A 13,272-nucleotide genomic window follows, 5' to 3' on the forward strand; every position below is an offset into this window, starting at 1 on the left:
ACGGGGTTTCATCATGTTGGCCAGACTGGTCTTGAACTCCTGACCTCAAGTGATCCACTGCCTAGGCCTCCCAAAGTGCTGGGATTACAGGCGTGAGCTACCGCTCTGGGCCAAGCACAGCCAAGCATTTTAAAGTCAAAGATCACCTGAGGTTAGGAGTTCAAGACCAGCCTGGCCAACATGGTGAAACCCCATCTCTATTAAAAATACGAAAATTAGCCAGGCATAGTTGCGGGCGCCTGTAATCCCAGCTACTAGAGAGGCTGAGGCAGGAGAATTACTTGAACCTTGGAGGTGGAGTTTCAGCGAGTCGAGATCGTGCCACCGCACTCCAACATGGGCTACAGAGCGAGACTCTGTCTCAAGGTAAAAAAAAAAAAAAGTCAAATGCGATCCATTTAAATTCAAGTTATTTATGGAGCACCATCACCATTTATAATTGGCAAAAAGTGCCCGTGGGGAGCAGGAGATTGGCTGGGAAGCGTAGACCTTCTCCTCTCCCTGAAGGTTCTCTATAGAGAAATGGGGATTCTCATGGAAAGCAATATGGGCTACAGAATCTAATGCAGGTGGCTGTGACGGCTGAGGTGGGAGGACTGCTTGAGGCCAGGAGATTGAGACCAGGCTGGGTGACATAACAAGACCCCCGCCTCTACAAAAAAAATATATAAAATGAGTTGGGTGTGGTGGCACGCGACTCAGGAAGCTGAGGCTGGAGGATCACTTGACTTTAAGGCTGCAGTGAGCCATGATCATGCCACTGCACTCCTGGGTGACAGAGTGAGGCCTTGTCTCTTTTTTTTTTTTTTTGAGACGGAGTCTCGCTCGTCATCCAGGCTGGAGTGCGGTGGTGCGATCTAGGCTCACTGCAAGCTCCACCTCCCGGGTTCACGCCATTCTCCTGCCTCAGCCTCCCAAGTAGCTGAGACTACAGGTGCCCGCCACCACGCCCAGCTAATTTTTTGCACTTTTTAGTAGAGACCAGGTTTCACCATGTTAACCAGGATGGTCTCGATCTCCTGACCTTGTGATCCACCTGCCTCAGCCTCCCAAAGTGCTGGGATTACAGGCGTGAGCCACCGCGCCTGGCTAAGGCCTTGTCTCTTAAAAAAAGAAAAAAAAGGCTGGGCGTGGTGGCTCACACCTGTAATCCCAGCACTTTGGGAGGCTGAGATGGGTGGATCATGAGGTCAGGAGATTGAGACCATCCTGGCTAACATGGTGAAACTCCGTCTCTACTAAAAAATACCAAAAAAGTAGCCGGGCATGGCGGCGGGCGCCTGTAGTCTCAGCTACTCGAGAGGCTGAGGCAGGAGAATGGCATAAACCCGGGAGGCGGAGCTTGCAGTGAGCCAAGATGCGGCCACTGCACTCCAGTCTGGGCAACAGAACAATACTCCATCTCAAAAAGAAAAAAGAAAAAAATAAATGCATGTCTTCATTCATTCATTCATTCATTCGTTCACTCAACTAATATGTCTTGATTACCTACTCTAAAATGCTAGGCACCACTGTCACACAGGCAGCTGGTATGATACAGTCTTTGCTGTCAAATTGTTTACCCTTCAAGGGGAGGGACTAGAAAAGAGGCAGGAAATCTACAGTAGAATAAGTGTAACCCAGGGTGCTGGGGCCTGGGAGGTAGGAGGTAGCCCAGTTTGGCTGGAACTTTGAATGCAAGAGGGAAGGGAGTGCTGAGAGAGAAGGCAGCAGAGACGTGAAGTGCAGATGGTGACAGACCTAAGGAGACCTGCACCAAGGTTCCAGCCTGCATGCTGCAGTAGGCAGCAGAATCGCCCCCAAGGCTGTGACAACACCAGCTCCTGGGCCCCGTCCCCAGAATTTTCGGGTCAGATCTCCAGTGGGGCCTGAGAGTTTGCTTTTGTTTCCTCCTTCTTTTCTTTCTTTCTTTTTTTCCCTCCTTCGCTCCCTCCTTCCCTACCTCCTTCCCTCTCTCCCTCCCTCCCTTTCTTCCTTCCTTCCTTCCTCTCTTCCCTCCCTCCCTCCTTCCTTTCTTCCTTTCCTTTCCTTTCTTTCCTTTCCTTTCTTTCTCTTCCTTCCTTTCTTCCTTCCTCTCTTCCCTCCCTCCCTCCTTCCTTTCTTCCTTTCCTTTCCTTTTTTCCTTCCTTCTTTCCTTTTTTCCTTTCCTCCGTTCCTCCCTTGCTCCCTCCCTCCCTCCCTCCCTTCCTTCTTTCCTTCCTTCCTTTTCTTCCTTCTTTTTTAAGAGATGGGGTCTTGCTCTGTTGCCCAGGCTGGAGTGCAGTGGTGTGATTACAGCTCACTGCAGCCTCAACCTCCTGGGCTGAAGTGCTCCTCCTGCCTCAGCCTCCTTAGTTGCTGGGACTAAAGGCAAATGCCACCATGTTCCACTCAATTTTCTGTGTTTTTTTTGTAGAGATAGAGTCTTGCCATGTTGTCTGGGCTTGTCTTGGACTCCTGGCCTCAAGGGATCCTCCCACCTTGGCCTCCCAGAGTGCTGGGATTACAGGCATGAGCCTCAGCCCCCAGCCCTAATTTTGCATTTCCAGCTGATTTCTAGGTGATGCTGATGCTGCTGGTTTGAGGAAATGGGACTTGATCCAGAAGATGTCAGGGAGCCACTGGAAGACTCGCCTGGGGGTAGAAGAAGTGATACGTTTCGACTGCCTACAGCAGTTCCAGAGGGGACTATCTAAGAAGCTATGTCTTGGACTAGACCAAATGAAAAGCCCCAGCTAGTCTCGGGCTGAGATGGCCAGGAGTTGGATATAGTGACTTGTGGTACTGAGCCTAGAGGACTTGAAGAAAGGGGACACAGAGGGTGGGAGGCAGGGCCCAGCACACTCCCTATACCACCTTCCTAGGATACCCACAGCCTCTGGCCCAGGCAGCAAGATCCCAGAGGCTGAGCCTAGGGCAGTCCCACTCCTGGGCCCCATGGCTGTGCCAGATCACCCTTTTAGGCAATTACTCCAAGAGTGGCTGTGAAAAGAGCACTTGACTCCCAGACTTCTTTGTTTAATCTTCTGAATAAGTCACATTTGAATGGTGCACTTATTAACAGTGACATAATAAAGGCTGTCCTAGTTAGATACTAGCTTAATCAAAAATGGCTCCGAGGACTCCACTCCTCCTGCTAATGTGGAACAAAGTAAAGATGGTTTGATCCCAGAGCTTCCCCATGTGGCTCTAAGCAGTTGCATTTGGCTTTGGGTGTTTCAGGGGAAGGTTTTGTTTTTGGTTTTTGTTTGTTTGTTTGTTTTGGGTTTTTTTCAGACTGAGTCTCGCTCTGTCACCCAGGCTGGAGTGCAATGGCGCAATCTCGGGTCACTGCAACCTCTGCCTCCTGGGTTCAAGCGATTCTCCTGCCTCAGCCTTATGAGTAGTTGGGATTACAGGCACCCACAACCACACCTGACTAATTTTTGTATTTTTAGTAGAGACGGGGTTTTGCCATGTTGGTCAGGCTGGTCTCAAACTCCTGACCTCAGGTGATCCACCCACCTCGGCCTCCCAAAGGGCTGGGATTACAGGCATGAGCCACTGCACCCGGCCTCAGGGGAAGGTTTTTAAAGCCACTCAGGAAGCACTTGGGTGAACCTGAGGGCTGGGATGTTAAGGCAGCAATGTCTGCCTTCTGTGGTCCTGTGGCCCCCCACCCTCCCCATCTGTCTACCCCAGCATCTTTAACACCCTTGTGATGCCTGTCATGCGCGTCTGTGTGAAGAGACCACCAAACAGGCTTTGTGTGAGCAACATGGCTGTTTATTTCACCTGAGTGCAGGCGGGCTGAATCCGAAAAGAGAGTCCGCGAAGGGAGATAAGGGTGGGGCCGTTTTATAGGATTTGGGTAGGTAAAGGAAAATTACAGTCAAAGGGGGTTGTTCTCTGGTGGGCAGGAGTGGGGGTCACAAGGGGCTCAGTGGGGGAGCTTTTTGAGCCAGGATGAGCCAGGAAAAGGAATTTCACAAGATAATGTCATCGCTTAAGGCAAGGTCCGGCCATTTTCACTTCTTTTGTGGTGGAATATCATCAGTTAAGCCGAGGCAGGGCATTTGCACTTCTTTTGTGATTCTTCAGTTACTTCAGGCCATCTGGGCTTATGCAAGTCCCAGGGGATGCGATGGCTTGGCTTGGGCCCTGAGGCCTGACAATGCCCTCACCTCCAGACTTAGTCTGGGGCAGACTGCTATAAACTTGACCTTCCTTACCTTTCTGTCTGGAGCCTTTATTCCTCTATAGTCCCTCCCTCAAGCTTCTGCCCAGTGGGACCATGAAAGACCAGCAGGAATGCCTGGATGGCATCATTTCAGGACAACATGGTCAGAACTTTCCCTTTCCTTTCCCTTCCCTTTCCCCTTTCCCCTTTCCGAGACAAGGTCTCGCTATGTCGCCCAAACTGGGGTCTAGTGGCGCAATCATAGCTCGCTGTGTTATGCCCAGACCGTTTATTCCCCGAAGAAGACCACCAGAGTCCAGAGTCAAAGCTAAGCAGCAAGGATCTTTATTACAGGTTCGAACCTGGAGCTCTCACTTGCTCGTGAAACGAGACGGGCAGGAGAGCTCCCCTACTGAGCTCCGAACAATGTTATATAGTCTAAGAAAAGTAGGCATAGAATCATTATACAAATTAGAGGTATGATTGGCTGGAGTTTGAACAAAGCGATTTGGCAAACTATGATTGGTTCCCGCCATTTCTGATATTTCAGTACAACCCTTGAGGCGGAAGAGCAGTTTTACACAAAGGCAGTTAATTATATTGCATCAGGTTGCACGACCAGTTTATGGCTATCTTGCTTAAACACACCTTGTGACCTGGCTATCTTACTTAAACATTCCTTGTGACCTGGCCTCAGAAAGAGAAACATGTACTTACAGAACTTACGAAACCTCTGGTACGTGCAAAGATTAGAGAGCAGAACAAGGGTGTAGCGGGTGGGGGGCGGGTACACATCTATCTTTGTGTCCTTTCATTTCTCCCTTCTCATAAGTAACTGGATGTCCAATCTTGGATTTCCAGAGTCTTATAATATAGCCTCACTTTCTGGGTGCAGGAGAGGCTGGTGATGGCTACGGAGGACCATTAGTTGGATGGTATCAAACCTTTCTCTGACAAATTGTAAAATTTTATTTACCACACAGGGGCCTATAGTGAATAGAAGTAGTAAAGACATTAGGGGGCCTAAAAGGGGTGCCAGAAGGGAAAACATTGAAGAGCTCCACCAATTGTTAGCGGCTGTAGTGAATTGTTGCTTTTTCATTTCTAAGCTTAGTTCGTGTAGGCGTTGGACTCTTTCCTCAACTAACCCTGACTCATTTATATAGAAACAGCATTCTTCTTTGAGGAACATACAGGTACCTCCTTTCTCAGCCGTGAGTAAGTCTAAGGCTCTGCGGTTTTGAAGGGTGACCTGTGCTAGGGAGGTGAGCTGCCGCTGAAGGGAGGCTAGGGAATAGGCGGAGTCTTCCATAGCAACAGAGAATTGTTGTAACAGCTTGTCGTTTTCTATCATGGAGTGTTGTAGGGCCCCTCCTGCTAACCCCGCTGCGACGACAGAGGTGGTTAAGGATATTCCGGCAATTAGTGGTAGAAAAACTGCTCGTCTATGTTGTGCAGTTTTAGTTGGGGCGGTCCCTGCCCAGCCTATGAACTCTGCCGGGGTTAGCAGTGTCAGTCGGGGAACTAGGGTAACAGGGATACACAACTGTCCGTCAGAGATGCTTTTGGACAGAGTTTTTAACAGAGTCATATTACACCAGAAGAACACACCAGGGGGAGCATATATGGGACTATTAGGGTATGTAGCCGATTGGTTGCAGAGACTGTTGCTAAATGCCGAATAACAATAGGGGTATTTCTCTTGGTATGGGTCACGGTACAGGGCTACATCGGGTATCGTGACTATCGATGAGTTAAAACCTGTATAGTTTGTGGGAGGGGAGGATAGAGGAACAGCCGTTAATGGTGGTCTTCCTAGGGTTGCACACATAAAGCAAGAGGACAGGTCGCCTAAACCAGTGAGGTTGGCGAATGCTAGCCCTTCCTGTAATAGAGTTAGCCAGGAGAAGGGCTGCAAGTCTTGTGATAGCTTGGTTTCTTGCCTGTGGATTTGTGTGTGGATTAAGGGTTGAATCTGGACTAGACTTCTCCACAGATATAAATGGCTACTGGGCCAGGTACTAGTTGATGAGTAATATACTCCCCCATGTTGTGGGGTTGTCCACCGAGAGTCCCATGGGTCTCTAATTATCCAAGTGTAAGTGACGGGAGACTCAGTTTTGTAAAAATACCACCCTTGTCGTTCTCTCCAGTATCGGACAGAGTGCGTCTTACAGTAGCTATATGGGCAACCTGCACTCTGGTGCCACCAATAATTTTTACAATTATATTCAGTTTGATCATATTCAAAACAGATCATGGGTATTGCTGGTTGGGCAATCTGGAACCTAGTGAAATTGAGGTAAACTATAGTATTACACCCTGAGGGGGGGCAGTCTGCGCTAGCTAGCAGTTTACCCGCTTGGGGGGTTTCCCCGGGGTGAGTTTTGTTCTCATAGAGCCAGAACCTCCAGACATAGGGATTAGACGGCGCAGCAGTGAGGAGAGTCAGATGCATAAGGCATAAAAGCATAGGTAAGCTAGACATGGTTACGGCTATGGGGATGACGGCGCAGGGTTAGCTTTAAGGGATTGTTCTTAGCTTTGTCTACAGTCCATGTAACCGGTGCTCCAGACGGCTCGAGAAGGTCGGATGTTGGGTCCACTGGTTTGACGTGTGTGTAGTGGATCCACGAAGCGATGCCTTCTACTTTGAGAGCGGTGGGAGTAGTCAGGAGTACTTGCAGTGGTCCTTTCCACCTGGGTTGAAGAGTTTCTTGCCGGTGGCGCTTGACTAGGACCCAGTCTCCCGGCTGGAACGGATGAGGCGTCGGCGGAGGTCCTGCCTCGTACAGTTCTCGTAGTCTGGGCCAAATTTCCTGGTGAATTTTCTGTAAGGCTTGTAAGGAGAACAGGAGCTCAGAGACATTTTCAGTTTCAGGTTTGAGTAAGTCATCTTTTAGACTGGGGACCAGGGGTGGGGGTCTGCCATACATGATTTCATATGGTGTGAGGCCTAGTCTGTAAGGGGTATTTCGGGCCCGGAACAGAGCGTAGGGGAGAAGTACTACCCAATTAGCGCCAGTCTCCATGGTCAATTTAGTTAAGGTCTCCTTCAGAGTCCGATTCATCCTTTCTACCTGTCCTGAGCTTTGGGGCCTATAAGCACAATGTAATTTCCAATTTGCCCCCAGAATGGAAGCCAAATCCTGACTTACCTTAGCAACGAAGGCTGGTCCATTGTCTGACCCTATTTGGACGGGAAAGCCATACCTGGGGAGGATTTCTTCCAAAATTTTCTTTGCTACAACCTGAGCAGTTTCTCTCTTAGTTGGGAACGCTTCTGTCCATCCTGAAAAAGTATCTACAAAGACAAGTAAGTACTGATACCCATATTTTCCAGGCTTTATCTCAGTAAAGTCTATTTCCCAATAGATACCAGGCCTAGTTCCTCTACACCTAATTCCTGTGGTGGTCTGGGTTTGGGGGCAAGCGTTGTTTAGTTGGCAGGCTTTGCAATTTGTTGTGACATCGCTGGCCAGTTCAGCTATGCGCCTGATTCTAAACTTGGCGTGCCTGATTAAGTCCATCATTCGCCGGGCACCCAGGTGGGTTGTCCGGTGGATGTGTTCCAACACCTGCCGTCCTAATTTTTCTGGTAGGATGGTTTGGTCATTTATATCAGTCCACCACCCATTTTTAAACTGTTTTAGGGGAAGCGTGTTCATCCATTCACGATCCTGTTCGGTATAGTCGGGAAAACATGGCAAATTTCGCGGGCCAGGATCGGGGAGCTGGAGCGCGAGGAGCTGACTGGGAGCTTTTGCTATGCTCCTTGCGGTTTGGTCGGCTAAGAAGTTGCCTCGAGCAATTGGCGTAGTTGGTTTCTGATGCCCAGGGCAATGTACAATAGCCAATTTCTTTGGTTTCCACAAAGCAGTTAATAGAGCTAGGATCTCTTGCTTGTTTTTTATTTCTTTGCCTTCGGCTGTTAATAGTCCCCTTTCTCTGTAGATGGCCCCATGTATGTGCGCAGTAGCGAAAGCATAGCGGCTATCCGTGTATACTGTTAGTTTTTTCTCTGCCCCTAGGGTGAGGGCCTGTGTAAGGGCTATCAGTTCGGCTCTTTGGGCCGATGTCCCTGAAGGCAAGGGTTCCTCCCAGATTACCTCAGTCTCTGACGTTACAGCCGCTCCTGCATACCGCTGGCCTTGGTGGACATAGCTGCTGCCATCAGTGAACCAGGTGAGTTCTGTGTCGGGGAGCGGACGATCTTGCAGGTCCTCCCGCACCCCATGCACCTGAGCCAGTATCTCAGTGCACTCATGGGACGGGGCGTCCAAGTCTGGATTTGGCAGCAGTGAAGCAGGGTTTAAAGAGGTTGGGGGCAGAAAAGTTATTCTGAGGGGGTTTAACAGCAGTCCTTGATAGTGGGTGAGCCGGGCGTTACTCATCCATCGGTCCGGCGGCTGCCGGAGGACGCCTTCAATGGCATGCGGGGTTATAACGCGCAACTCTTGCCCCATGATAAGTTTATCAGCGTCTCGGACCATTAGGGCGGTCGCCGCGATTATCCGGAGGCAGGGTGGCCAGCCAGCAGCCACTGAATCTAATTTTTTTGACAAATAGGCAACTGGCCTCTGCCAGGGGCCTAGGTACTGTGTTAACACGGCTTTTGCAACACCCTTACTTTCATCCACGTATAAGTGGAAGGGCTTGGAGACATCAGGGAGCCCCAGCGCGGGGGCTGATAACAAGGCAGTTTTGATTTGCTGAAAGGCCAGCTCAGCCTCTTCCGTCCAATTGAAGGACTGCCGTTCCTTTGTTGCCTGGTATAGGGGCTTGGCTAACTCAGCAAATCCGGGTATCCATAACCTACAGAACCCTGCCGACCCCAGGAATTCTCTCACTTGCCGTGTTGACTGGGGTCTAGGGATGCGTAGGACTGTTTCCTTTCGGGCTTTGGTTAGCCAGCGTTGCCCCCCTTTTAATAGGTACCCCAGATAAGTTACCTCCAACTTGCAGATCTGAGCCTTTGTTGCTGAGGCTCGGTAGCCTAGCTCCCCCAGAGTCTTCAGGAGGTCCTCAGTCCCTCGAACACAAGTTTCCGGGGACCTGGCCGCTATTAAGAGATCATCAACATATTGCAAAAGAGTTATTTCAGGGTGTTGCCGCCGGTACTCACCCAGATCTTCATGAAGGGCTTCATCGAACAGAGTTGGCGAGTTCTTGAACCCTTGTGGCAGTCTGGTCCATGTTAGCTGACCGTTGATGCCCCTCTCAGGATCCGTCCATTGAAATGCAAAGAGTTCTTGACTTTTGGGAGCCAGAGGAAGGCTGAAGAAAGCGTCTTTTAGATCAAGAACGGTATACCACTGTTTTTTGGGATGTAAGGCACTCAGAAGGGTGTATGGATTGGGCACAGTGGGATGTATGTCCATGACCCTTTTATTAACTTCTCTTAAATCCTGTACTGGCCTGTAGTCCGTACTGTTGGGTTTACAAACAGGTAACAGTGGAGTATTCCAGGATGAGTGGCAAGCCCGTAGGACTCCCTGGTCTAGGAGTCGGCGGATATGGGGCGTAATTCCTTCTCTTGCCTCCAGGGGCATAGGATATTGCCGAACCCGAACGGGGTCCGTCCCTGGCTTAACTTCCACAAATATGGCAGGTTGATGTTTAGCTAGCCCTAAGCCCCCAGTTTCTGCCCACGCTTCAGGGAAACGCTGGAGCCAAGAGTCAATTCCCTGATCGGGGGGCTTTTGCTCTTGATGGAGTCGGTACTCATCTTCTAAGGTGACAGTCAAGATAGATATTGGCCTGTTTTGGGAATCAGTTATCTTAGGCCCTTCTGGCTCAAAGTGGATTTGGGCCCCCATCTTTGTCAGCAAGTCCCTCCCTAGTAGAGGGCAGGGGCTCTCTGGGATGACTAGGAAGGAATGGGAGACTTTTCCCGTTCCTAAGTCTACAGTCCTCTGGGTTGTCCAGGGGTATTTTTTGATGCCTGTGGCCCCGTGCACCCAGGATGTTTTCTTAGACATTTTTCCAATTGGTTTGGTTAGGACTGAGCGTTCCGCCCCAGTATCGACCAAGAAGCGAACTGGGGACCCCTCCACTTGCAAAGTTACCCTGGGTTCGGGGAGGGGGTCCGAACCCCGTCCTCCCTAGTCAGAGTCCTGGGTAACGAGTACGGAGGTAGGGTTAGCTGGTCTCCGTTTCTTTGGGCAGTCTTTAATCCAGTGGCCACGTTCCTTGCAATAAGCACACTGATCTTTTTCTAATCCTTGCCTAGGGCCTTGCTTTTTCTGCTTTCTGTTTTGGCCATTTCCTGCCTGGGGGAAAGCTGCTACTAAGACTTTGGTCATTTCTTTGGTTGCCTTGAACTGTTTTTCTTCTGGAGTATCCCTATTATTATAAACTCGCTGGGCCATCTGAAGGAGGTCCTGAATCTGCTTTCCCTCTAAACCTTCTAATTTCTGGAGTTTTCTTTTAATATCTGGTGTTGCCTGGTTTACAAAGGACATTACTACCGCTGCCTGATTTTCCAGTGCTTCCGGGTCCATAGGGGTAAACTGTCTGAAGGCTTCCATTAATCTCTCTAAATACACAGCGGGGCTTTCTGTCTTACCTTGTAACACAGAATATACTTTAGCCAAATTGGTGGGCTTGCAAGCTGCAGCCCGGAGACCCGCCATTAGAGTCTGGCGATAAATGAGTAGTCGTCCCCTACCTTCTGCCGTGTTGTAGTCCCATCTGGGCCGGGTCAAAGGGAAAGCCGCATCAATGAGGTCAGGATTTGCAGTTGGCTGGCCGTCATCTCCTGGAACCAGTTTTCTGGCCTCAACTTGGATTCTTTCCCGCTCCTCCGTTGTGAACAGGATTCGGAGGAGCTGTTGACAGTCATCCCAGGTCGGCTGGTGAGTAAACATGACACTGTCTAACAACGAGGTTAGATCTTTGGGATTATCTGAGAACCGAGCATTTTGGGACTTCCAATTGTATAAATCACTGGTGGAAAAAGGCCAATACATGAGACGGGAGAGCCCGGTATCATCGAGCAATCCTATTTCTCTGAGAGGCAGGGCTACAGTGGAGTCAGGGAGTCGGGAAGCTTGGTCCCGCTGTACGCGGCCTCGTGTTCGGCCGGCCGGCCCCCCCAGGTTACTTTCACTCTCGGCTGCTTCCGCTTCTCGGTTTCCCTCTACGGAAGCACCACCCTGGGGGACTGGGTCCTGCGGGATAAGGTGCTGATATGGTGGGGGAAATGTGGGTTCTAACGTTAGGGGGTCCTGGCTGTCCGGCAGCACAGGGGCCGAGGGAGCAGAGGGAGTCTTTTGTCTTGTAGGTCGCGTTACTAGGACTTTGCAGGGCTCAAGGATGAATGGAGTTATCCAGGGTGGTGGGTTTTCCACAAGATCCTGCCACACTAGAATATAAGGAATTTGATCAGGATGTCCTGACTGCCCTGGCAGGAAAATCTTAGTTTTTACCTTAGTAATAATAGAGAGACAGAAAGTTCCTTCAGAGGGCCACCCTACGCCGAAAGAGGGCCACTCCGAACGGCAGAAAGTAACTAGCTTTCCCTTCTTTAGTTCTACGCTTAAGTTACGCCCCCGAGCCTTCACATCCTTAAAATTGGTAACAAGGAGTGAGAGCGGCGTGCTCTGGTTGTTGCCCATCTTTGGACTGCTCCTACAAAGAGAAGGGGGGACGAAAATGAGTGTGAAGCAGAGGGGAGTATCCGACAGGTCCAGTCCTGGAGGGGGAAGAAAAGGTTTTATGTTTCGTTTTGGGCTTACACTTAACACTTAACAATAACGGACAGACAGTAATAACGATGAGCATTCGCGAGCGCGTGTCGGACTTCCGACCTGAGTCAGACGGGGCAACCAAGGATGGAGGCCCCCAGATGGGCACTGGGGAACGTCTCCCACCAGTCCCGAGTGGCTGTCTTCTAGCGCGTCCGCCAAGACCGTGCCACTTACAGAACAGACCAATACAGATTACAGATTACGGATTTCGCGAAATTCCAGGGAGACAGACAGAGACAAAGACAGAGACAGTGACAAAGCCGGCTTACCTACAGATTAAGATCCGTTGACTTGGGGGTCTGGTGGGCTTGGGGGAAATCCCGGACGAGCCCCCATTTGTTATGCCCAGACCGTTTATTCCCCGAAGAAGACCACCAGAGTCCAGAGTCAAAGCTAAGCAGCAAGGATCTTTATTACAGGTTCGAACCTGGAGCTCTCACTTGCTCGTGAAACGAGACGGGCAGGAGAGCTCCCCTACTGAGCTCCGAACAATGTTATATAGTCTAAGGAAAGTAGGCATAGAATCATTATACAAATTAGAGGTATGATTGGCTGGAGTTTGAACAAAGCGATTTGGCAAACTATGATTGGTTCCCGCCATTTCTGATATTTCAGTACAACCCTTGAGGCGGAAGAGCAGTTTTACACAAAGGCAGTTAATTATATTGCATCAGGTTGCACGACCAGTTTATGGCTATCTTGCTTAAACACACCTTGTGACCTGGCTATCTTACTTAAACATTCCTTGTGACCTGGCCTCAGAAAGAGAAACATGTACTTACAGAACTTACGAAACCTCTGGTACGTGCAAAGATTAGAGAGCAGAACAAGGGTGTAGCGGGTGGGGGGCGGGTACACATCTATCTTTGTGTCCTTTCAGCTGCAGCCTTGACCTCCTGGGCTCAAGAAATCCTCCCATCTAGGCCTCTCAGGTAGTTGGGATTACAGGCATGCATCACCACGCCCAGCTAATTTTTTAAAAAAGTTTTTTGTAGAAATAGCGGTCTCCCTATGCTGCCCAGGCTGGTCTGGAACTCCTGACCTGAAGCAGTTCTCTTGCCTCTGCCTCCCAAAGTGCTGAGGCGACAGGTGTGAGCCCCTGTGCTTGAGCCTGTGGTTAAAATTTAATGAGGGCTTTCACTCTGAAGGTGACCACTTCCTGACTCCCTGCCCAGGCAGGAAGCAGACATCCAGTCTTCTTTCCCTCTGGGAGCTTAGTGGCACTCCCAGCACAGTGTGGTACCTTTGTTAGGAAATGGCTGGGTTTCATCTTTCCCAGCTCCACCTGCGTGCGGAACTTTTCCAAGTGAAAGCTCCTGCCACAGAGCTGATTAGATTGACTTGATTTAGAATGGCAAACCGAATTAGGCTGCTCATGGCTCC

At 50.0% G+C, this 13,272-nt stretch overlaps 2 protein-coding genes across 6 annotated transcripts in view; one reads left to right on the forward strand and one right to left on the reverse strand.

Annotated features, from left to right (window-relative positions):
• Positions 1-13,272, forward strand: part of GALNT17 (polypeptide N-acetylgalactosaminyltransferase 17) — a 611,589-nt gene that overhangs the window by 568,599 nt on the left and 29,718 nt on the right. The gene's annotated exons all lie outside the window — the stretch shown is intronic.
• On the reverse strand, positions 6,276-11,901 carry LOC135970116 (uncharacterized). The gene is made up of 3 exons (XM_065541828.2): positions 10,809-11,901; positions 8,248-9,200; positions 6,276-7,442 (listed from the first exon to the last, which is right to left on the reverse strand). The coding sequence occupies exons 1-3, from the start codon at positions 11,755-11,757 to the stop codon at positions 7,383-7,385; spliced, it is 1,962 nt and encodes a 653-aa protein (XP_065397900.1). The 5' UTR covers positions 11,758-11,901; the 3' UTR covers positions 6,276-7,382.

The sequence above is a fragment of the Macaca fascicularis genome, chromosome 3, assembly GCF_037993035.2.
Source record: "Macaca fascicularis isolate 582-1 chromosome 3, T2T-MFA8v1.1".
In the NCBI taxonomy this organism is placed as follows: Eukaryota; Metazoa; Chordata; class Mammalia; order Primates; family Cercopithecidae; genus Macaca; species Macaca fascicularis.

Excerpts from the sequence above, each read along its gene's own strand:
- LOC135970116 (XM_065541828.2), bottom strand. The coding sequence starts at position 11,757 with ATGGGCAACAACCAGAGCACGCCGCTCTCACTCCTTGTTACCAATTTT. Across the intron at positions 9,201-10,808 it reads GGACTACAACACGGCAGAAG|CGGCCAGGTCCCCGGAAACT; the intron begins GTAGGGGACGAC and ends ATCTCTTAATAG. Across the intron at positions 7,443-8,247 it reads CTGTAACGTCAGAGACTGAG|ATACTTTTTCAGGATGGACA; the intron begins GTAATCTGGGAG and ends TTGTCTTTGTAG.